This window comes from Scheffersomyces spartinae (genome assembly GCF_019049425.1).
Source record: "Scheffersomyces spartinae strain ARV_011 chromosome Unknown scaffold_6, whole genome shotgun sequence".
Lineage (NCBI taxonomy): Eukaryota > Fungi > Ascomycota > Pichiomycetes > Serinales > Debaryomycetaceae > Lizanozyma > Lizanozyma spartinae.
This window is the reverse complement of record NW_025065053.1, coordinates 249542-273972: the sequence shown is the minus strand read 5'-3', so window position 1 is coordinate 273972 and position 24431 is coordinate 249542. Positions and strand designations below refer to the sequence as shown.

At 39.4% G+C, this 24431-nt stretch overlaps 11 protein-coding genes and 1 non-coding gene across 12 annotated transcripts; 7 read left to right on the top strand and 5 right to left on the bottom strand.

Annotated features, from left to right (window-relative positions):
- Positions 1-64: 64 nt before the first annotated feature.
- PTK2 (protein kinase) lies at positions 65-2731 on the bottom strand (the record flags this gene model as incomplete). The annotated part of the gene is made up of 1 exon (XM_043195024.1): positions 65-2731. The coding sequence occupies one exon, from the start codon at positions 2729-2731 to the stop codon at positions 65-67; it is 2667 nt and encodes an 888-aa protein (XP_043050221.1).
- Positions 2732-4153: 1422 nt separating this feature from the next.
- On the bottom strand, positions 4154-4996 carry SUR7 (Sur7p; the record flags this gene model as incomplete). The annotated part of the gene is made up of 1 exon (XM_043195023.1): positions 4154-4996. The coding sequence occupies one exon, from the start codon at positions 4994-4996 to the stop codon at positions 4154-4156; it is 843 nt and encodes a 280-aa protein (XP_043050220.1).
- A 1274-nt stretch (positions 4997-6270) lies between these two features.
- On the bottom strand, positions 6271-10037 carry ATG15 (triglyceride lipase; the record flags this gene model as incomplete). The annotated part of the gene is made up of 3 exons (XM_043195022.1): positions 6271-8013; positions 8745-8762; positions 9195-10037. The coding sequence occupies 3 exons, from the start codon at positions 10035-10037 to the stop codon at positions 6271-6273; spliced, it is 2604 nt and encodes an 867-aa protein (XP_043050219.1).
- A 431-nt stretch (positions 10038-10468) lies between these two features.
- Positions 10469-13750, top strand: SEC12 (Sec12p; the record flags this gene model as incomplete). Its single annotated transcript, XM_043195021.1, has 1 exon — positions 10469-13750. The coding sequence occupies one exon, from the start codon at positions 10469-10471 to the stop codon at positions 13748-13750; it is 3282 nt and encodes a 1093-aa protein (XP_043050218.1).
- A 200-nt stretch (positions 13751-13950) lies between these two features.
- RAD18 (E3 ubiquitin-protein ligase) lies at positions 13951-15281 on the top strand (the record flags this gene model as incomplete). The annotated part of the gene is made up of 2 exons (XM_043195020.1): positions 13951-13955; positions 14372-15281. The coding sequence occupies 2 exons, from the start codon at positions 13951-13953 to the stop codon at positions 15279-15281; spliced, it is 915 nt and encodes a 304-aa protein (XP_043050217.1).
- Positions 15282-15756: 475 nt separating this feature from the next.
- Positions 15757-17436, top strand: KQ657_004346 (uncharacterized protein; the record flags this gene model as incomplete). Its single annotated transcript, XM_043195019.1, has 1 exon — positions 15757-17436. The coding sequence occupies one exon, from the start codon at positions 15757-15759 to the stop codon at positions 17434-17436; it is 1680 nt and encodes a 559-aa protein (XP_043050216.1).
- Positions 17437-17589: 153 nt separating this feature from the next.
- KQ657_004345 lies at positions 17590-17662 on the bottom strand. Its single transcript has one exon. It is a non-coding gene; the product is annotated as a tRNA-Ala (tRNA).
- Positions 17663-17875: 213 nt separating this feature from the next.
- PCD1 (8-oxo-dGTP diphosphatase) lies at positions 17876-18946 on the top strand (the record flags this gene model as incomplete). Its single annotated transcript, XM_043195018.1, has 1 exon — positions 17876-18946. One exon carries the CDS (start codon positions 17876-17878, stop codon positions 18944-18946), a length of 1071 nt encoding a protein of 356 aa, XP_043050215.1.
- Positions 18947-19045: 99 nt separating this feature from the next.
- VMA22 (Vma22p) lies at positions 19046-19699 on the top strand (the record flags this gene model as incomplete). Its single annotated transcript, XM_043195017.1, has 1 exon — positions 19046-19699. The coding sequence occupies one exon, from the start codon at positions 19046-19048 to the stop codon at positions 19697-19699; it is 654 nt and encodes a 217-aa protein (XP_043050214.1).
- A 12-nt stretch (positions 19700-19711) lies between these two features.
- Positions 19712-20950, bottom strand: SSF1 (rRNA-binding ribosome biosynthesis protein; the record flags this gene model as incomplete). Its single annotated transcript, XM_043195016.1, has 1 exon — positions 19712-20950. One exon carries the CDS (start codon positions 20948-20950, stop codon positions 19712-19714), a length of 1239 nt encoding a protein of 412 aa, XP_043050213.1.
- A 306-nt stretch (positions 20951-21256) lies between these two features.
- RRP3 (RNA-dependent ATPase) lies at positions 21257-22669 on the top strand (the record flags this gene model as incomplete). The annotated part of the gene is made up of 1 exon (XM_043195015.1): positions 21257-22669. One exon carries the CDS (start codon positions 21257-21259, stop codon positions 22667-22669), a length of 1413 nt encoding a protein of 470 aa, XP_043050212.1.
- A 1188-nt stretch (positions 22670-23857) lies between these two features.
- On the top strand, positions 23858-24406 carry MED21 (Med21p; the record flags this gene model as incomplete). Its single annotated transcript, XM_043195014.1, has 1 exon — positions 23858-24406. One exon carries the CDS (start codon positions 23858-23860, stop codon positions 24404-24406), a length of 549 nt encoding a protein of 182 aa, XP_043050211.1.
- Positions 24407-24431: the final 25 nt, after the last annotated feature.

Sequence of the window (24431 nt, the reverse complement as noted above, 5' to 3'; positions counted from 1 at the left end):
ATCTGTTTCATAATTATCTGTATATTTAGTGCTACTCAATAAAATGAACTAAATCTATATATACTTACCGTCTCCGTACACTACCAGAAAAAGATTGTATGGCGACATTACTAACGTCCAAATGATGATGTTTCTTCAACTTATACCCCAACTCACAGGCTCCATCAGCTCCAAGCTTTAAAATTGTACTGTTACTCTTGAACACTTGTGGCTCACAATGTCTAGGCTCATTGCTTGCAGCGACATTGGTATTCACTGTAAGATGGCCTATCCCAGTGGAAGGTAAGCCATGGACAGGGGCATGGGCATTGACATTGTCATTCGCAGGTGTTCCAGAAGGTGTAGGAATTGTTCCACTCATAGACAGTTCAAGGGGAACAGTTGAAGGAATTGGTACTGAACCAGCCGCAATATGTTGTTGCTGTTGTTGTTCAGCAGCTGCAACTTCCCGATGTTGTGGATCTTCTTCCACTTCAGCTTCTCCTTCCTCTTCAATCGGTTCTATGGCATTGGCATTAGCATTGTTGCCAGCATTGGACAAGCTAACAAAGCTATTTGAATTTGGAATCTCACTGGCACTTTCCTCTGGAAGAATAGCTTCCTTTTCTGCCCCTTCTACTACTTCCTTTTCACCGGAGGTAAGTACCTCCCCACCTTCAACGGCATCTTCCTTCTTTAAATGCAATGGTGTAAAACTCAATGAGCTATTGGAATGAATTGAAGCATTATCTTTCAATGGAGTAGAAGGTGCACCGTCTTGGGCTTGGGAGGCATGTGCATGTTGTGACGAGAGTTTCTTCTTGGGGTCTAGTGAAGTCAAGTCAAGCATGGATCTAATAGGAGTTTGTGGCATATCATGAGCCGTTCCTCTTCTTGAATTTGTCCTTGAATTAGGAGTACCAGTTGAAGGACTTGAAGTTGAACCACCACCATTCTGAGGACCTCCAATGTGAGTATGTGGAGCAGTCAAATCACTATGACCAGGTATAAAACAAACGTCTTGATCATCGTTTTCATAAACACACATTTCTAAACTGGTGAACCAAGGATCTTTGAATAACAAATCCAATGTATATCTATTGTTAACAGAAATATCACATAATTTCCAAGCAACTCTGGATGCTCCAACAGAATGGAAAGCAGCTGCCCATTTGAATTCTGATCCAGGCCCCTTGGAATATTCTCCATCACTACATCCGCCGTTATTCTTAAACAACGGATGAGCAGAACAGTATCGATCATGGTTAAATTTATAATCCCTAAAGCCATGATCATCGTTGTTAGCTTTTTGAAAGGGAACACCTCCATAGGCAATACAAAACAAGAGCATACCTAAAGCCCAACAATCCATTTTAAAGGGATCGTATGCCCATTTTGATAATTCTGAACTGCTTAATTCCTTCAATTTCATGACTTCTGGAGGAACATACGGAGGTGAACCCACATAAGCAGTTGATAATTTAACTGGCGAAGAGAAATCCAGATGAACTGTATGACCATAATCGGAAACACCAAAATCACATAATTTACAAATCCCATTGGCATCAATCAAAACATTTTCTGGTTTCAAATCACGATGGACAATATCACATTCATGTAAAAACTTCAATCCATAAGCAACTTGCTTAAAAATGCAGTATCTTTCTGTAAGAGGGACTCTTTTCCAACCTGGTTTTACAATGGTATTGAATAAATCACCGCCTTGACAAAACTCCATAACCATACCCCAACCTCTAGTGAGGGATCCCATTGATTGGATCCGAACAAGTGCAATACAATCAACAACATGTCTTGACTTGGCAATACGTTTGGATAAAATATATTCTTTGATGATCCGCTTATAGAATTCTTCGTCACTTTCCTTTGCTAAAAGAGTGAACTTCTTTAAAGCATAAAATTCCTTCTTATGATTTAAGGCGTTGATGATTCTAACGTCAGAAGAACCTCCATCACCCAACTTTTTCAACTGATGTTCAATTTCATAGCAATCAAACAAGTTTACATGGCGTTGTCTCAATTCTTCTGGAAGATAATCATTGGGGTCTTTAACCGGATTAGCAACTAGTCTTTCGAAATCAACTCCACCGGCGAGGTAAAAGGACGTGGACTTGGGAGTATTGTCCACCACTTGATCTTTATTAATACCAAACGGATTGTAAACGATCTTCTCATGAGTAGCACTTGAAGACGATCGTGATCTATTATTACCTTGGTGTGTACCAGATCTTGAGTTGGACATTGATAAAGGGATGACGGGAGGTAAGCCCATTCTCACAGGTTTTGAAGTAGCAGGATGTTTTTCATCTGTAGTAGTAGTAGTAGTAGTAGTAGTAGTATTGTTAGTTGATGATGTTGTAGTGGAGCTTTCTGCAGTATTATTCCATTCATTAGGAGTAGAAGTCGACGAACGAGCTACCGATTTCTTATGGTTGCGATCATTGATATGTTGGATATGAGCGAGGGTGGCTGCTCTACTAAGAGTTGTCTTTGGAGGAGGAGTTGATGAGTTGAGAGACGACTCTATGGCTTTGGTTGTAGAAGGATGAGAATGGGAATTGGATCTCTTGATGTTTGCTGAAGTCTTTGTATTGGCTGGGGAGAGCAGGGCTGGGTTTGGTGTTGGGGAGGAGTGATGGAAAAGCTTTGAAAGCGAACCGTGAGAAGACGACGATGATTCTGATTGATAAGCTATATCCTTATCTTTCTTGAAGATACCTTTTAGACCTGCCATGATGAGAGATGTGAGGAGTAGTCAACGGAGTTGATGTTGACAGATCAAGTTGAAGCAAGCAAGAACTAACAATTAGAGCTTATAAGTATAACAATCAATTCTATCGGGTCACTCTATATGTCTATTGTCTTTTTTTCTGACTCCGAGTTGAACCCTTTCAAACAGTAAGTAATTCCGTGGTGATTCGTTCAGTCAATTGTATTCAGTCGAATGTATGTGCAGCTGCTGCTCACACCTTTAATGAAGATAAGACTATTCCTTTTACGATAATGGAAAATGATAATCATTTATGTTATCGCCCATTTACTACAACTTGTTGCGGTATCAGCGGTGCGAAAAAGAAACCAATGGTAGTAGCAGACGAAGCGTGGGCAGGACCAATAATGGCGTGGAAAGCGCACAGAACAGGCACCAGGTGCAGAACGGCAATTGAAAGGGAATCATTGTGCATTACATTATTATATGAATGGAGAACACTTTGATAATAATTAACATTACAATACTACGAAACGAATGCACGAACACTATACGGATAATGTATACGGATAACGTATACAGATAATATACGACTTCAATGATACGACACAGATACAGTTGGACTATACTCTGGTTACTACATCCCTTGGTTCCACTGTACTATTTGGTATTTGGGGTTGCATGTATGCACGGTCCATGTGGCAGAATGTCGCGCAGAAGGCACTTAATTACCCCCACTGTTTACGAGCTAATTCTACTAGTTAATCCTTAGCCTAAACCTCTATCTATAATACTCCACTCTTGTACCCCCTATAAAGTACTCTGTATATTCATATACTCCATGTATTTTCTGCTGAGCATATATCAGCAATCTCCTCCACATGACCCCACTATTATACTGCCAAGATTTGCCTTGCACCCCACAATAATTACAGGCATTTTGGTTTGGTGCGCACACCATTTTATGTTCACCATGAGAACTGGGTTGATCCTGGTGAGCTTAGGAGTACCCATGAAGTGCGCCGTGCATGATCAGCCGTACCTTTACAATGTTCCATTGCATACACTAAGCAAATGTTAACATCGAATGTTAACATCGACTGTCCACCGTATAGAGAGTGAACAACAGTGTGTTATATCTTTGTCCTCCAACTGTCTGTTATGATTTTACTCAGACACCTGAACACCGAACACCGAACACCATTGGCCACACTTCGGCAATGTGCTACACAAACATCATCCTAAATAAATTCATATGATTAATATTAAGATATAGACATAAATAAAGAATTAAAGGAACGGTAAACGAAGAAAAAATTAAACGTGAAAAGAATTAGTAAAAAAAAAACAAAAACATCGTGTAAAAAAAGAGCTTTAGAGTGCCTTCAAAATTAGAAGTTGATCCTATCAAATGCACTTGGAAAGCGATTGAAGTTTTGAAAGGATTTAAACCGATTCTTCGTCTGAAGTTTTGTGACTCTTCTTAACTCTAAAGAAACGAATTCCACCATTACTATGTTCCTTTTCAACTTCAGCAGGAGCACTTCTGGTGAAACTGGATTGATCATTCATACCTGGAGCAACAATTCCACCTTCTGGTGCACCTTGTTGTGGGTATCCTGCTTGTGCTTCCTTGTTAGCCCTAACACGAGCAAGATGGTTGGACCAAGATTGAGAGATGGTAGCAAAAGTTGTGTTTAACCATACCAAACCTAAACAAACAAAAGCAGTCCAAACAATGGCCATAAGAGCAACAGGAACATGAGCATATCTATTATCATTGTTGAAAGCATCCTTGGCCATTACAACAACAGCAGTTTGGAATGCAACACCACCTGCTTGGAAGAAAAGAGCAATCAAAACCAAAAGAACAACAATCTTGTCAATGACTTCCCAGCACAAACCCAAAAGATCAACAATTAAAGCGAATCCAGTGAAGGCAAGAGCAATAAGGAAGAAAACAAAACTAAATCTTGACAAGTAGTAAAAAGTGTCTTGACTGGAAATGAATTTTTGAGGAACGTTACGTCTTGTTGACCAGTTGTTAACAGGAGAGATGGGAGTAGCAGGGGAATTAAGATGTTGAGTAAAGTTATTGGCATTTTGAATACCCCAGAATGTCCATCTTGTAGTATCCCAGGCACCTGGAATACCTGAAGTGTCAGCTTCAATCCAGTAAAAGTTCTTAAAGGGGAATGTATTGGAGACACCGGAAAGAACGGTGAATACAAGAAGAAGGACAACACCTAACAAAAGGATGAGATTAATAAATGTTCTGATAACCTTCATTGTGACTTGTAATATGAATTGAGTCCACTAGAAGGATAAATTGGGTATCACAGGTTTAGGGGGAGTAACCGTAAACAAAGGAACAATCAACTGTCTAACAAATGTATGCTGTGCAACTACTGTGAAACAACTGTCAAATATTACTCAATGAAGATCACAACAGTAATTGATTGAATACTCTAACGGAAAACAAGTGATGTTTTAAAGTCAACGAGAAAAGAAAGTGAGAGAAGAAACAAAATAATAAATGATGGAAATGAAATTTGATTATTATTTTTCGGGAGTGGGTTTTGAGAAACAAACCAAGTAGCAGCAGCTACAAGTGGGTCACAGATGAGACGGACGTTGTGCATGACAAAACTCTCAGCAGCATATACAATTACGACACTAACAATAACAACATGTCTACGTTTGTATGTATAACATGTAGAGTATGTGACAGACACATTGGTCGTTATAATTGGTGTCCCTAGGTAATACGGCTACGAATAATTCTACTCTTCTCCATAGCACTTGTTGTTGGTCTTACTTCTTCCAGCACCATCTTTTTTGTCTGTCTTTCTGTCTTTCTGTCTTTCTGTCTTGTGTGTGCGTGTGTGTGTGTGTTCCCTGTGCTTCTGTAATGCTTGTTGTTGTTGTTCTTCTTCTTAGTCATTGTTGTTGTTGTACTCTTTTGGGGACAACATTCTTTTGTGAACTGTTATGGTGTTTCCTCTTTAGGCCGCAAATGTCACCCTCATCCTGTACCCTCCATTGTTAGCCTGCACGCCGGCACTCCAGGCCATTCCCATGACGTAGTAAGCCTATGGACTCCTCCATCGCTTGTCCGTCACATAGCCCGTACCTCTTCACTGTATTATTGTAATGTACCGTAATGCCACCTGGAATTCCGGAATGGGCTCAGCTCAGGCAACATATCCAACGTCAACCTCAGCCTTCCCACTAAAAATAGCTAATTACTGTCACTAATAATCATACTACTCACTGTGCTATTGGACCTTACTATGATTTCCAGCCACTAATAGTGCACTAATTAATGTGTCAATTGACTTGCTTGCTATATACTACTAAGTACAGCCACTAATACACACATTCATTCCACAAATGTTAACTGACATCGGTCGCTACCAGTTGTTACTGTCACTGCTAGTGCACGTAGGGCTCCTCTACCTAGGTCAATTTACATCTGTACTAACACTTTGCTTCGTTAAACAGTATCCTATGTAAAACTATATAAAGACTCCTACAATTCTATTACGCAATAAATAATTTCACTATCCTTTAATCATCACACCATTATCATCATCATTATCATCATCATCATCATCATCATAACCCCATTTAGAACACCAACCATACCAAGTACGCTCTAAACATTTGGTAGGCTTCTCCGTAGGAGTACTAGCACTCGTTGTCTTTGAAACACTCAGAGTGGAACTAGTGGTACGCAGAACTGAAGTTGTAACCTTGTCTCTGTTATTATCTTTATTAGTCGACGATGACAGAATGGATTGCTTGCATTGAGTCAGCTCCGATTGCAATGCTGTAGAAGTCCGAGTCAGAAACAATTTCAGACTCTTCAATGGATTGGGCAATTCAGGCTCATCTCCCTCAAAATCATCATGGGTAACATACTTCCAATTAAAACAATCACGACAAGGTAATGCTTCAACACATGGAGCTGTGTCATTATATTTCATAATGATGTCATCAATCACAGTATGAATACGATGATTTAATAAGTTAACACTCCATCCTTTATCTCCAACAACATCATAAACACATTGCTTACCAGTATGACATTGAGTTTCCATTGCATATCCTGCTGCATTACAACTGGATGTAGCACCATTGCATACACCCATATAAATAGGATCTGCTGTATTTCCAACATGCCAAATATTCTCTAAATGTTTGGGAATACCAGGAGCTTGTGGTAGATGTAATCTTTTTGTAGCTAATAACTCGCCAGGAGCTTCAAATGCAACTGTAGGTAATCCAAACGTACGACCTAATAGAGAAGCCAAAGCTCCTCCAAGTGAATGCCCTGTCACCCAAATATTATACTTTTCTGGTGGATAAAGCAGAGTCACATTATGATATAAATCCATGACTGCTTGATAATATCTATCTTGACGAAGTAATTCACGCTCTAGGCAATCTTGATTGCAAGTATACGTTTTTTCGTAACAATCACAAACAGTGGTCCACATGTATCCTACACGAGCACAACAACAACTAAATAATAGGTTGTCGTTAATTTTATCATTTGTGGCTGTCTCATCACTTCCACCTCCAGGTAATCCAGCACCCAGAGTACCCTTGATACCAATAACCACTGTATTGGATTGGTTACTAACGAAAATGTGACCTCGTAAACCATCTTCTAACCATCCGAAATTGATGTTCTCTTCATCTTGATCTGGCTCCCATCCTTGTCCAACGTCCACCCAGTCAGACTTCTGTTTCTCCTTATCATCTTTAGGAAACCTTACATATGCATTTGATGATATGGTAGCCATGGAAATCACAGTATCCCTATCATTCATATCTGGAACAGGGATATCTTCAATATCATTCCATTCTAGGCCAATACTTCCTAATATCTTTGGGTTACCCTTAACCCTAATTGCATAATCTAAATAACCCTCAATAAACCCAGGAACGTGACGATGCTTCAATCTTTGGGCCTTTCCTTGTTTGAAACTTATTGGAAGCTTAACTTTGAAAGGGTTCTTACCAGCATGAGCACGGGGCCAGTCCACTGTATCTTCCAATAAATTATCCAACGTCTTACCCTCAATATCAGCAGAGGAAGCAGCATTTAACTCTGTCTCCTCTTGAGCCACAGCAATGTCCATCATGAGGGCCAGAAAGTCTCTCAGTTCAAGATACTCCGGGGTAATATCAAGCCTCCTATGCAATTTATAGTTCTTAGGACCAGCTCCATGGTGAAAGATATGACGGAGTTGAAGACCTTCGTCATCGTTTTCTTCGTCATATCCATAGCTGTTACCCTGTATTGTTTTAGTGTGTTCGATAACTCCAGTAAAATCAGTCAAATCACCATGATGTGTCCAAGTCAGAGTCAGAGACTGTGATGGCAAAAAGAAGGATGGAATGCTACTCAACGTGATCGGATACCAATGCCATGCCAAAAGTACCAAGGTACATATTACTGGTAAAACAGCCACTCGCCATTTATGAGCGCTGTGTTTCTTCCTCTTATTATTATTACCCTTGGTGGCGCCCAAGAGGAGGTGGTGATGTTCTGGAAGTCGCTGTTTAGTGTCTGCTTGAGACATCAGGTAAAGCCCAACAACAATACACAATCGAAAAGGGCTAATTGATTTGGTCGCCAGTATTGAACACTCGACGTCCTTTTAGTATAAAGTGAATAGTTAATTACTAATTGGATGTTAATCCTGAGTAGGGTCACGATTAAGTTATACCTTCATGGAAGGATCATCAATTGTATTCATGTTGGGTTATCGTGAAGTCGTGCGTTGCGAATCCTTTTTCCAGACACACCCCTGCACCGATAAGAGCTATCTTAATAGTCTAACAAATATTCCTGACATCTCCTTGATTGACATCTGTGAAAGTCTTATAAAGAATTATAGTGCTTCTGTATGTATGCAGTTAGTGGGGAAAACTAGTGGGGGAATTAGTGGGTGGAGATTGTGACGTGCTGTGTGTTGTACAGTACGCAGCATACACGGTACTGTGCTTGTACTGTAATTTGTACCTTACATTGAACCCTGAGCTGTACCGTGCGGTGTACCTAACTGGTATTCATTAACAAGTACCAGTCCTTTAGAAGACAAGCAAGACATTTGGTTTCTTTCAATCGAATATATAATACTTTAAACAGAGCTTATCTAAAGCTACGCATTATTAATTTAGCTGTTGCTTCTACATGCTCCCATTAATCGCAATAAACTAAGGACTTCGTGCTCCTTTCAGACAATCAAATTCTGCCATTACCACCAAACACAGTTTTAAAGTGATGAATGCCCATAATTCTATCGTATTATAGCTTGAACCTCTATGCCCATACAGGATTCAGGTAACTTACATTTATATACCAGATTGAACAATTTTGACAGAAATAAGCGAGGTGATTTCATTTCTAGATATATATAGCGTTCTCTATAAGTATTTCCGAGGTATCTAGTAAATATGGCTGCAGGGCTACCACTTGAATATCTTGAACCACTTTAGGAGCCATATCACCATTCCTTTCAGTTGCAATGTCTAAACTTAATCGTAGTATACGGGTAAGTTTGTGTAGAACATTTCCTAACACTTGGACGGAGATTTCGGTAGTTGTCTGGAACCGAGCACTTAATAAAGCAGTAAAGAGATCTCCACACCCGAAAAAATGTACGGGAATACGTTCAATGGGTATTAGAAATATTGAAGTTTCCTTTCTTTGAGCATGAAACCCAACACCATAGAGACTCCCATTAAGTTCTATCGACAGTATCACCACATTTGGTATACAATACCGAAGATAGAATTTATCTAATGCATCTCGTAATGACTTGAAATCTGCTATACTATACCCAGAAATAGTTTCAAACTCAAATTGATTAGGAGTAATACAAGAAACATACCCAGAGGAAAGCAACTCTCTATAAATAGGTACAACTTTCTCCAGTACATAAAGTTTGCCATTATCTCCCAAAACAGGATCAACTATCCATTGAGGAGCCTGGGAGCTTGAATTATTATTGAATATTTTCTTTATGATTTGATCAAATAAAATCTGTAAAAGCTCTTCATTAGGTACATAACCTGTGACTATCATTTGGTATCGTGAAAGACGACCCATTTCCGACAACCCTTCAAAAAGAGCTAACATGTCATCTCCCTTTGTTGCCTTCCCTTTGAACTTACCATAACCTGGGTGATTAGAAAAGTTGGTTGTATTAATCAGATCTACATCCCATCCCATCACTTGAAGAGGGAAAGTCATGGCTCTATTTCCCACATATCCATGACTTACATGTGACAGAATGACCAATGCATTCTTCATGATTTGCCTAAGAATTATAGTAGTCAACCCGTATAATGTATGACTAACTGAAGACTCTTATCACTTGTTCCCATTTAACCCCAACATGGCTTAACACATTGATTACCTAATCGATCCAAATACGGAAACCAACTATCACCTTTGAAAACACCATACCAGTCACGTGACCGAGGTGGCCAAAGAAAATCTTGATATGCTGTACTTTAAACTCGAATCAAACAAACATAACAGAAATATCAACCTTTATACGCAAACTTTCAAGGGGTTCTGTTTAGAACTCAGGTACATAGAAGTGACGTATTTGTATTGATAGTGATTAGCTGTGAGAGGTTCATCCTGAAACTTGTGTGAGCCTTGAATTAATTGACGTACTGAATTTCACAGAGTTTCACAGAACTTTACTGACCTACACTAACCTTTGGCCTCTAACCATGGCAATTAAGGAAACTTCGGTGATAAGTGTTGGGTATCCTATCCTTGCTACCAAATTCATCAATAATAAGACAATTTTAGTCATTGGTGGTGGTGGTGAAGGAAACAATGGAGTACCTAATAAAATCACTGCTATAAAATGCAGTTTTAAAGTAACTGATAAGAGTAGGATTTTACAGCGATTCCGTGAGATTACTTTACCCTCCAATGAGGATTCGCCGCAGTGTGTTGATATTATTCGTACTTTGGACTCTGATGAAAAGTCATACGGTGTTTATGTTGGTTGTAATCAATCCAGTCAATTGATGCTGTCAATGGGTATCAACAATAATTTACGAAAGTATTCCTTCACTCATGAAGAACATTTGAGGTTTTTAGATGCTGCACAGATGGAACCAACTACTCCTGGAATTGATGATTTCCCTAAAATCGTTAGATTATCACCACATGGAACGGTTGGATGTTTGATGACAAGTACAGTACCTTCTTCCATCTATGTTTTCAATCCAGATTCATTAGATTTAATTCACAAACTCAAACCTACTCCTGACCAGGAAATTAAAGACTTCACGTTGGATACAAACGATGACGAGGGGAACGTAATGGCTTACATTACTTCCAAGTCGATTGAAACTGTGATAACGAAAACCGGTCAATCTATTTTCTCCTCTTCCAAGTTGAAGAATAAGAATCAATTGGAAATGTATTCTTTAGCTAAAGTCAGATTTAGTCAAACAGGACAAGAGTTGATTATTGCAGGTACTAATAAAAAAGATAAATCAGCAGTTGTTATTCTATATTCATTGAAATTGGGTAAAATAATTAGGACTTCAAAAGTTTCCAAGAAATTTGGTGTTATTGGTGCCATGGATGTTTCCTTTGCAGCCAATTTGATTGCTGTTGCTGGTAACAATCTTTCCGTTGTTCTTATTCGATTATCTGATTTAAAAGTAATTGAAACTTTTGAACAATTGCACCCATTTGCTATTACTGATGTGGCATTCTCTCCAAATGGCCACAAGTTGGCTTCTGTTTCTGCCGCCCAAACACTTCATGTAATGAAGATTCCACCAAAATATGCAAAGGGAAAATCAACAATTGGAACAGTCTTTGGATATTTATTTACAATTATATTCATGGCCATTGCAGCATTTTTAATCCAAGCAGCTTACGACGGTGGAGAACTTGATCAACTCATTGCTCTTTCACAACAATACAGCAAAGAATGGGGGAAGCTTTCCAAGGATTTCTCAATGGACATTTCAAAGGAATGGTGGACCCACTCTAAACAGTGGAGCGAAGTTGGTATTGTTTATGCCAATGACTATGGACATAAGGGATGGAAATTGGCCCAAGTTTATGGGAAGGTTGGCTTACAGTATAGTAAGAAAGGTTTAGCGTTGGCAGATGTTTATGCCCATCGTGGGATTGATATCATCAAGGAAAAGCTTAAGAAGGACAAGGTGAGTGATAACGACGAAGACTTTTTCAAGGTAGATGATTGGGATGCAAAGACTCATGAAATAACTGGTAAAGATGATACATATATGAAAGTTGAAACAAATACCCCATCTTCTGAAGAAATTGAACAAGAGCAAGGATTCAAATACGAAACTACGGTTTTAGATGATGTTAGTATTCAAAGAATGACAAAGGATATCCACGAATATACAAAAGACAACCAGAGCATTGATACCGAATCCTTGTTGAATAATCCTGACATTTATGAAACAAAAATTGTGACCAAGGCAGCTTCTTCCATCGAGTTAGTTGAACCTTCACAAATCGCTAGTGATCCAGTGGAGTCGGTATCATCTGAACTTAAGACTGAGACTATCGTGGAGTCATCATTTGAAGTTAAGTCTGAAACTACCATAGAATCTATTGCATCCATAGAATCGTCTACTGCACATGAAGAGTCAACGGTTTCCAAAAAATCTATCAATGCCGAAGTTTCTGCAACAGTTGTTTCTCAAAAGCCTGTTGCTTCCAAAGTACCAATTGAATCAGTAGTTTCCGAAGCAGTTGAGTCGGTAGTTTCCAAAGCAGTTGATTCTGTTGTCTCCGAAAAACCAATTGAATCTCCAGTTTATGAAGAGCGCATCGATTCTAAAGTATCCGAGGAACCTTCCTCTACCGAGACTACATCTACAGATTCAACTGTGAACGTATCATCGTCGTCCATAAGTATTGAAGTTGAGAAGTACCCTGATATCAACGAGCCCATTGATGTCAACACAAAACTTGACAAGGAAGTCAAAGACTTTTCAAAGAGAGTCGAAGTAGAAGAAAGCAACATTTCTGAAGGTACAAGTGCCTCTGAAATTGAACAAGAGTCTTCTGTCACTTCCAGTAAAGTTGAGAGAATAGTAGAAGACTCTTCCACGGAATCCGTTTCAACCAAGATTCCAGAATTATCAACAGTTGAAGTACAATCTACAGCTTCGGAAAAATCTGAACCAGAGCTTGAGTCCACTTCGTCTACTACTGAGACAGTAGCTACTGAATCAGTTCCAAGGGAATCATCTGTTGTTGATCCCGCGATTGAAGTGGAGTCAGTGGAGAAGGCCTCCCAAGCTAGTATTTCAGCCATAGTCGATGATCCTCAACCATATATGTACAATCCTGAAACTGTGGAAGAAGATACTGAAACTTCCATCTCATCAGAATCCACTATTGAAGCAGTTGAATCCCAACACTCAAGCTCACCATCGGAGCCTTCAAAACTGTTATCTGAGACTTCCAGCTCTCCATCGGAAGAGACTTCCAGGTCATCAGAGCCTTCAACATCGCTGCCTTCCAGCTCTCCATCGGAAGAGACTTCTAGCTCTTCATCGGAAGAGACTTCCAGCTCTTCATCGGAAGAGACTTCCAGCTCTTCATCGGAAGAGACTTCCAGCTCTTCATCGGAAGAGACTTCTAGCTCTTCATCGGAAGAGACTTCTAGCTCTTCATCGGAAGAGACTTCTAGCTCTCCATCGGAAGAGACTTCCAGGTCATCAGAGCCTTCAACATCGCTGCCTTCCAGCTCATCTCAGGACAAGTTTGAAAGAGAACAAACTTCATCGTCTCAAACAGAAGCGTCCGTTCCTCCTGTGTCCAGTGAGGAAAAGGAATTATCTACGACTCCAACTATTGAATATTCTTCTCTGACAGTTGTGGAAACTCTTCGTGAGACTCAAACCAATGCTCAGGGCCAGAGGCAAGTGATCCATAAAGTTATCACCAAGATCAGAAAGTATCCAATTCTGACTAGACAAGTTGTCCATGACGAACTTTGAGGTAACCTCTTAATAAAATAGTTTATAGAAGCGTACCAAAATAGATTTATGTATTTAAGTGGTAGCAGCAGCATTACTGTTAGATGAGTAACAGTAGGAGCAGCAGTGGCAGCAGCAGTGGTCGTTTATATTATCAGTAGTACTATCGTATTTATGTACTGCATCTTCAAATCAAGTCTATGCGCAGAGGCACTAATCTCATGGAGTCAAGTGGCAACTTACAAGCAATTGATTACTTTGTTAATGAAGCTCACTCCATCGGTAACAACTAGTCATGAATTTCAATAGACTACTTGACAACATAGGAGATCCATCTGATTGGAGGGCTACTAAGCTTCCAGAAATGTCGCTGCTTGACGCGCTTCAACGATGCTTCATTTGCAAGGAGTTTCTTAAGGCGCCATTAACAACGGGATGTAGTCATACATTCTGTTCCTTGTGTATACGAGAATATCTTATAGCCAATAGCAGATGCCCACTTTGCAAAACTGAGCAGTTTGAAAGCAATCTAAGACGTAACGTCTTACTAGAGGAGATCATTACTTGTTACGTATCGTGTCGACCTCATCTCCTAGACTTGATAAAGGAATCGGCACCGGAACATACGATGACCATTTCAAGACAGAAACGACCAGCTTCGTCTTCACCTTCAGAAATAGTAGAGGTTTTACTGTCTGACGAGAGTGCTAATAGTACTAATACTAATAATACTGTGCCAGTTAAGAGGCATAAACGCGAACCAGAGTCAGAGTCAGGGTCAATGGTATCACCGTCTCCATCGTCTGATAACATGGCTGAATGTCCCATTTGTGGGGAGATAATGCCTGCAGATATCATAGAGAGAAAGCATTTAGATGATTGTCTCAAGGGTAAGAAAACAAAGCCGTCAAAGTCAACTAAAAGGACAAAGAACAATTCCTCAACACAGGGGAACATTCTGTCTTTCTTTACCGCTAACAACGAGAGGAAAAAGAGACAAATCATTCATAAACGTGATCATGAACACTACTACTTCCATGAAGCATCTACTCATGGAGACCTGGAACATAAAAAGCTACCAAAATTAGATTTCAGTTCACTTTCAACTTCAAAATTGAAGGAGAAACTTTCGGCATTAGAAATACCAACATCAGGTACACGTCAACAGCTTGAACTCCGATACAACCATTATTATGTGTTGTATAACTCCAATCTTGATTGTAATCATCCACTTGTGGAAAAAGTGTTAAGACTGAAACTTTCCCAATGGGAATCTTCTCATCTGGCTTTCACCCCCACTACTACAAGACACTACAATTCAAGCAAGCTTATCACTGATAAGGATTTCCTGCCCACTTTATGGGTGGCCAGTCATCGAGATGAGTTTTTAGAACTTACACGTGCTGCCAAAGCTACATTAAAAGCCAACATGAAGAAGTCAAAGTCAAAGTCACAGACAAAGTCAAACACAACGCCAGAGTCATCTGAACCTCCAAATGAAGATCAATTGAATTGTGATCAGAGTCTTTTATTCTCTGTACCCGGGCTTTAGAAATGAAATATCGGGTTACATTTCATTTAGATAATATCATCCCCTCAGACCCCACATAAGGCTAAGGCTCCTTATATTCCTATAGAGCTTGGAGTTCAGCGAATCTTTTTGCTTTATAGTCATTAAGGTTCTCCTCGGGAAAACAGCTGCACCTAAAACCGTATTAGGAAATTATACCCGAGGTGCAATTGCTGCCGAAAAAAATCCTAGATCATTGAAATACGGTATCATCTAACCCATTTAGGATCAAATTACCTTCCACTATCTCTTGATCATCATCGAACCGGTCGGTCCGATATTCAAATAAGGATCCCTGTCTTTGTCTTTGTTGGTCATTGTGGAACGACTTCAATCAGTGTGATTGAACTTTGGGGGGTTTACTATTCAACTAAATATACCCCATCATTCCGTTTCGGGAATAGCACTTTAAACTTGAATTATTCAACACTACTTGAAGTTTTTGAGTCCTTTCAAAATGGGAGATGAATACTACCTCTCAGCAAACGAGGCTGCCCTAGCGGTGGTGGCCACAGCCATGAAGAAGGCCCGTCTACGGCTAGATACTCTATGCGTGAACTCACTTATGGGAGGGATACTATTTTCTAGTGGAGGGATGATTCATATTATGGCTCAAGGATATATGGGGTCTATTTTCCAGAATGATCCCGGTGTGATTATGTTTATACAAGGGTTGGTATACCCTATAGGATTGTTTTATGTTGTGATCATGGGGGTTGATCTTTTCAATTCCAACGTTTTATTTTTCAGTACTGCCGTGGTAAGAGGTGCAGTTAGTATATTGGATTTATGCATAAGTTGGTTTGTTAGTTGGTGGTTAAATTTGGTTGGGAATATCTTTGTGTGTTATGTTATTTCAACTTATTCAGGTGTTGGTACTACGAAAAGTTTTATTCGTAGTGCAGTCGAGATTGCTGAAACAAAAAATGCTCATGGATTTGTTCAAACACTTTTAAGAGGTGTTGCAGGCAACTTTTATGTTAGCATGGCAATCTATTTACAATTGATGGTAAAACCATTGCATGTTAAGTTTTTCATGTTGTTATTACCAATTTTCACCTTTGTTTCCCTTGGATATTCCCACGTAGTTGCAGATATGTATTTAATGGTGATGGGGTTGATTAATCATGCTGATGTTACAGTGGGGGAAGTGATATGGAGAGTCTTCATACCCGGAACTTTGGGGAATATGATTGGAGGATCTGCATTTGGAATTGTCGTAACATGGTATTTGCATTTAGTGGTTGTGGAAAGAGATCAAAGAGAATTGAACTTACCTCAATATGATGTACGGGATGAACAACCTGAACTTAATCAAGATTCACGTGTTGTTAGGAGACCTCTACAAATCTCTACAGAAGATGATGATGATGAGCCCCTAGATGAGGAACCTGAATACATCAATGACAAATTGGGTGGTATTAGAGAAGAAGAACCTTCAGATAGTTCAGATTCTTATCGAGCTGAAGCTCCCCAAGCATTATATGAAGATAATTTATCTCGTATGAATACCAGATCAACAGGAATATCTCGACTCAGTAATATGTCATCTTATAGACGACTTCGTTCACCCAAAAACGTCTTCCCAGTTTATGGAATGGGAAATGCTGGCAAACGGGAAAGAGAAATTGCTGGGGAATTTGCCCTGAAAGTGAAATCAAGGCATTCAGGAGAAATTGATTCAATGCTTCTGCGTGCTGCTACTACCACAGGCACAGTTGATCTGGGAGCAAATTATTTAGGTGAAACTTTGAAGCGAGTAATCACCAGATCAAAAGTACAGAAAGAGGAACGAGATATAGAGGCTCAACGCATCGTGTCTCCTTGTCCATCATTTTCTTCGTATCATTCAAGACATCTGACTGGCGTACCTATTAAACCTTTGAGGTCTGTTAGTGTTGACAATGTAAATAAGCGAATGTTACAAGCAGGGATAACTCCGAAGGCAGCCAGAGGTGCCAATGAAGCCGCGGGAATCGATTCCATGACTACTCGTCCTCGGATGTCATCAGCTATGGGAGAATCAGTATCAACTGCTCATACAATCGACCTGATAGATAGTGAGAGACAAGAGCCCAAAGGTAGCACTCAATCTCAGTTTGATGTAAAAGATTTTTCACCACAGAAACCAGCATAAATAATTTAGGAGAGATTATTATTATTATTATTATTATTATTATTATTATTATTATATAAAAGCATTTTGATAGAATATTTATTTATTACATACATTTAATTAAATTACTAGATTAAAAAGAATGGGATCAATTGAACCCACACCAAAAAGTAATGGACGAGACAGGAATCGAACCAGTGACCTTTTGCTTGCAAGGCAAACGCGCTACCAACTACGCCACACGCCCTTTTTGTTTATTGTAGAATGATCGCTAAATATAGAAGTGAGAATCAGAAATTATAACGGTATATTCACTACCACGGGTAATTGATATAGAGTGGAGAAGGGTAACTATATATAGGAAAGCAGAGATAGTCATAAGAATCCCACAACAACAACAACAACGACAATCATAGTATTTAAAGAATCCTTCAGTGCTTGATAGAATCTATTGCTTAAGATGACCGAATCCAATTTCCTAACTAATATAAGAGAGTATACTTCCAAATACTATTCCAACCAATCAACATCTATATGGCATCGATTACCAATACTGAGGCGGTCAGCAGTGTTTATACTTCTTTTCTTTGGACATCTTGGTGAACTCAGAGTCATATTAACCCGAAGACTGTCTAAGCTACGCAATTTCCCCGGACATATATCTTTACCAGGAGGGAAGGCAGATACGGGTCTTGAATCCGAATGGCAAGTAGCCAGAAGAGAAATGCATGAAGAAATCGGATTAGATGCTGATGATAAATTATTGGTTAAACATTTTGGGTTCACTGTTGATTATTTAAACATTTTACCTGCTTATCTTCTGAGAACGTTTTCCGCAGTACGTCCTTGTGTTGGACTAATGAAAATAAGTGCTAATGAAGATGAAGCCAAACTATTAAATGATTTGCGGTTAAACTTAAATCCGGGAGAAACAAGTACTATATTTTCATGTCCCTTAAGAGATTTTTTGTATCCTGTTCGTGATGAACCACCAATGGAATGTTTTGAAAGAAGTTCTCATGAAATGAATTGGGGTGGTATACCTTGGAATTTACGATCTTATGCTTTCCTTCAACATAATAAGAATGAAGCTGTTTTTCTACTGGACATTGTTGGTGATCTAACTTCCGAGGAAGAAGATCATCACGATGATGCCCATGGTCACGTGACACAAGTAAATCAGAGCAAAGTTACCACTTCCAGTAAAAAGGACTTATCTTCATGGGGACGTCTTGGATCACGTCGACACTCAGAAACCAATGAAAAAATATACGATGTATGGGGATTAACTGCTAATATTCTACATGATCTAGCAGAAATTGTTTATGAAGGAGGACAACTTGAACGGGAAATTGGGGAAGAAGAGCTTATTTATAGTCTTTGGGAACATGGAAATCAATTAAGACTGAAAGAACGGCTGGAAGAAGAAGCTAAACTTATAGCTTCCACTCCTATGGATCGATGTTTTGGATTTGGTGATGTTTTACCTCGTACAGAGTTTCTTAGACTCAAGAAACTCTATAAGCTTTAACCATATGGGAGCGCCGCTATTTAGTATAATGATAAGAAATTTCATTGTAGATTATTCGAACTATGTACTACTTTTACTTACTACTTCTGTATATTTATCATGACTGGGGTTGAAACAGTGGTAAAACTCATGGAGGATATATCTATAAGTGCTAAGGAAGAAGAGGATGAAGAATATCAACTACCAATAGACGACCACGAGAACCTCAGTGCAATTGATACAAAGACACTTGAATTACTACAGTTACTAGACAAATATGAGAACACTATAATGAAGCAGATGGATATTAATTTTAAGAATGGATACTTGAACCTTTCACGTGCCAATTACAACTCTGGCTCGTTGACCAAGAAGTTTGGAATAGAATCCATTGATATGAGAGAGCATTTGGCCAATAAGATAGTGGAGGTTAAGGGTAAGGATATAGTGCTAAAGAACGTCACAAAAGAGACGATACAAGAAACTAAGAAAACATACAACACTATGAAAGCTGATGAATCTAATAATGAAAACGGTCTTAGAAATCGAAATCAAAATATAAAGTCATCCAAACCCAAAGCGTTTGAAGAATCCGAGGAAGGTGGTATATTAAGAGATCCAATACATCAATTTGGTGGGTTGGTTCCTTATCAATTAAGACAGTCACAAACTTATTTCATTAAAGGTTTGAAAGATGCTATTTCTCTTGTTGCATTACGTAGTGATATACAGCTGTTGATTCAAGAAATAGAGTCATTAAGACTGACAGACTGACTGACGGTCCGACTACTTTTCAATATCACTGAACAAATCACTATCATTTTCGTAATCGTCAGGATTTATTTCATCTTCACTGGATTCAACTTCGTCATCGTCAGTTTGTTCAGTTTGTTCATTTTGTTTGGCCTTTCTCTTTGCCTTCTTCTCTTCCTTTTTTGCCTTTTTTGCATCGACATTGGCCTTTTGTAAAGCTCTTCTTTGTGCCTTCTCTTGTTTCATGAGTGCATGTTTCTTGTTCAATTGTTTCAACTCCTTGTCGGTCTTGTGGACTTGCGAATGGTAAATGGTCTTTGAGGATCCTACCAACCCTTCTTCTATCTTATAAAGATCCATAGAGATTCTTGGTCCCAATTCAATTAACTTGATGGCCCTCTTTCTGGTTGTAGAAGTCGATGCAGAAGGTGCCGACTCATTGGCAGTGGTTGTTTTCTTGATGACTTGCTCGTTTTTGATTTCCACAATGGCATCATCCTCAATCTCGGAATCAGAAGTTAACCCACCCACTGAATAAGGGTCTAATAATAAATCAGAAACATCTTGATTTTTTGTCATGATGGGTAAACTCTTTTTGGGGTTGTGATGAGAATTAATAAGTTTCTTGATGTTTCTATTCTCCTCCACAAGTTTAGTGGAAATAGCATAATGTCTCAATTCTATGGTACCTGTTTCCTTATCTTTGTTTATCATGAGGACTCTTTTTATAGAAGAAACTTTGGTATTCTGTGGTTGAATTGGAGGGAACATTCCTTGGAAAACCGTAACCATTAATTTCTCATGATTATCAGCTTCCTTCATGTTGGTCAGAAATCCATTCATAACTAATAATGGAGGATGTAAAAACTCAGTGGAATCCTTTCCTAAAGACTTTGGACGTTTCAAAATCCGTCTAACATCTTTGGCTAAAGCATAAGTATTGATTCTAAACTGTAATGTAGGACCTCTAGGCATCTTACCTAATCTTAAAGAAATATTACCTGATTCTTCAGATTGATGGAATACAAATAAATCAGACACTCCTAAAGGTCCTGCCATAACAATGAAATCCTTGAGTCTATTGGACTTTCTCTCCCGTAAGTTGATAGCCGTATGTGGTTGCATGATATTTCTAAAGTCCTTGACTAATTGTGACAACAGATGATTCTGTAAGCTCAGACCTAATCGAAGTACCATTGACCGAGGGATCTTGGCGAGTTCTTCCTCACTCACCTTGGTATGTGTTCTTGTCTTAGTTCTTCTCTTTGCCATTCTAACAGTAAGCTATAGTGATGCTATAGTGTAGAGTGATGCTATAGTGTAGAGTGATGTTGTAGTACAGCAGTAATAGACTGCAACAGTAGGTGTCGGTAGAGTTGCAGTAGAATCATCTCGCTGCTTTTTCGTTTTTCTGCTCATCGCACCTGTATGCAGGTCATCGCAGTTATTTATGTGAACGAGGGTCTTCAGTAATACCCATTTATCAGTGCAAGCCACATAACCTCACCGTATAAACATAGACAGCATTGAACTCGTCTTACTATCCATATTCAAATCAGCTCCGTGTTACGTGTGACCATGAAAGTCTCCAAATCCAAAAGAACAGTCGACACCAAGGCTCTAGCGGAAAGAATCAAGAAAAATGTCTTGCAAGCAAAGAAAGCATCTGATCCCATCACCAAAGCATCACCAAAGTTATCCAAGTCCACACCTATTGAAGTCGATGCTGATGCAGAAACCAAAATCTCATCCTTTTCGGAATTGGATTTGGTTCCTGAACTTCTTCTTGCCATCAACGGACTTAAGTTCTCTAAACCCACCCCCATTCAAGCTGAAGCCATTCCTCATGCGCTTTTAGGGAAGGATATCATTGGGTTAGCTGTTACTGGGTCAGGGAAAACAGCAGCTTTTGCCATCCCCATCCTACAAGCCTTATGGCATGCACAAACGCCGTACTTCGGTTTGGTGATGGCTCCAACCAGAGAATTGGCATATCAAATTAAGGAAACTTTTGATGCCTTGGGTTCAGGAATGGGGGTGAGAACTTGCTGTGTTGTTGGTGGTATGGATATGATGGACCAAGCTCGTGATATCATGAGGAAACCACACATTTTGGTGGCCACTCCAGGTAGAATCATGGACCATTTAGAACATACCAAGGGGTTCTCGTTGAAAAACCTTAAATACTTGGTTATGGATGAAGCTGATAGATTATTGGATATGGATTTTGGACCTTCTATCGATAAGATCTTGAAGAGAATCCCCACCAATAGAACAACGTATTTGTTTTCTGCTACCATGACCAGTAAAGTGGACAAGTTACAACGAGCATCATTAAGAGACCCGGTTAGAGTGGCCGTGTCGACCAAGTTCCAAACAGCAGATAATTTAACCCAATCAATGATGTTGGTCCCGGACGGGAAGAAGGATACTTATTTGGTTCATTTGTTGAATGAACTTCATGGCAAATCAATGATCATCTTTGCCAGAACATGTTCCCATACTCATAGAACTGCACTTTTAACCCGGATGCTTGGGTTTTCTTCTATCCCCTTACACGGTAAATTGACCCAATCCCAGAGATTGGGAGCGTTAAATAAGTTTAAAGCCGGTCAGGCCAGTATTTTGGTATGTACAGATGTTGGTGCTAGGGGGTTGGACATCCCATCTGTTGATGTGGTTATCAATTATGATATACCTACCGATTCCAAATCATATGTTCATCGAGTTGGAAGAACCGCCAGAGCCGGTAGAGCCGGTAAATCTGTTTCCCTTGTGTCTCAATATGAAATTGAAATGTACTTGAGAATCGAGAAGGCACTAGGGAAGAGATTACCTAAAGACGAAGATCCTCCAAAGGAAGAAATAGAAGCATTATATGTTCATGTTCTGAAGGCTACCGCGGAAGCCATCAAACAACTGAAACAACTCCATGAAAAGTGGAACACCAAGAAGGGTGGAAGAGATGATCGAGACAAAGAAGAGAAATAAATTACATAATTTAATAACATACATTAACTGAACTGAACTTACCCATTACCGTTATTGGTGCAAGAAATGCACCGGACATTCACCAACACCCTTTGTATTGAACCAATCTTTAATACAAGCATAATGAAAAACACATAAACATTCTAAACGACCCACTTTATCCCCCGGTTTCAAATCTTCTAAGCAGATCACACATTCGTTATCAAAGTTATCATCATCCTTTTCCTTTTCTGTTACTGTTGATCCGGAAGTCACAGAACCTACCACTGTTGAATAAGACCCACTACTAGTTCCAACCCCTCCAGAATTGACTATAGTTTCAAATTGTGGATATGGAATAGGTGGAATGTTATATACCAACATTTTATTTCTCGTATGCTTGGTTGGCAGGGTAAACCTATCATGAGACGTATCAAAGTCAAACTTGGTTAAACAACTACTTATATGAGACTCTTTATACTTTTCAAAGCTCTCGTGCCAATCATCCCTGCAACGTCTTTTGGGGAATTTCTTTCCATAGCTTAATAAAAGATTCCGCGCACAGACTGGACACAAATCATCATCTGTAGACGTATCACTTGTATGTGGTTCACTTGAACTGGACCCCACTGTATTTGATCGTGTGCGAACATCACCATATTTTGTACCGTCATCAGAACCATTCACACTGTCATCACCCGTATCACCGTCATTATCATTATCATTAATATTATTACTGTTATTATTATCGTTATCATTATAATGTCCATCGCTTAGTTCAGCTATACACAGATCACATGTTCGATAGTACCGTCCATATATACCTTGACTTGTCTTGCCACCTTCTCCTAATACAACTGGACCCCCATACCAATTCATGGGCTGCGAAGAACAACCTCCACATACAACAAGCCCACAGATTCTACAGTGGTGTCTTCGCACGAAAAGCGTGAATGGACACTGGCACAAATTACATGATTTAACGTCCCAATCGCTCTGCCACAGGGGGGACGTCATCGTTATAAACACTGTATATAGTAAAGAAGAATAGTTGATTAACTCCTTAGATTCTGGGGGGATTTCCTAAGGTTATATATCGGTACTGAAGATTGAGATTGTTCGGGGCACGACCTTGGGTAGCACATTTGAAGCAAAGAATATTAACCACCACTTATGTACAACTATATATATAGTCCACATATCTGTACAATGACTGACAGGTTGACTCAACTACAAATATGTTTGGACCAATTGGTGGAACAGTTCAACGCCACAGTGAACTATGTCAACCTCAATAGTGAGCCAGGGCTATTAGATGAGAACCCTAAGTCCGTCATTAATAGAGCAGCAGCAGCACCTGTTGCCGGTCAAACTCAACCCCCAGGACAAGGACAAGGACAAAATCAGACAGGTAAAGCAAGTCCCTCGGAAAGCAATCGGCAGTCCAATGCTCCTAACACGGGTAGTGACACGGGTATAAATAGAGATGACGCAGAAGCTAACTTTGAAAACACCATCAATGAATTATCAACAGATATTATATTGAAATCTCGTCAGATCAGTTTACTTATTGATTCACTCCCCGGTATCGGAGTTTCGCCTGAAGCGCAATTGGAATTGATAGAAGAGTTGGCTGGAGAATACGATACGGTGGAGAAGGAAAGAGCAGAGAAGATAAAACAAAAAGATGAACTACTTAAATGGTGTGATTCCCTTATAATAGAAGTAGCCAATGGAATCACAGAAGCAAGATGTTGATAATAATAATGTCGTTAATCTTAAT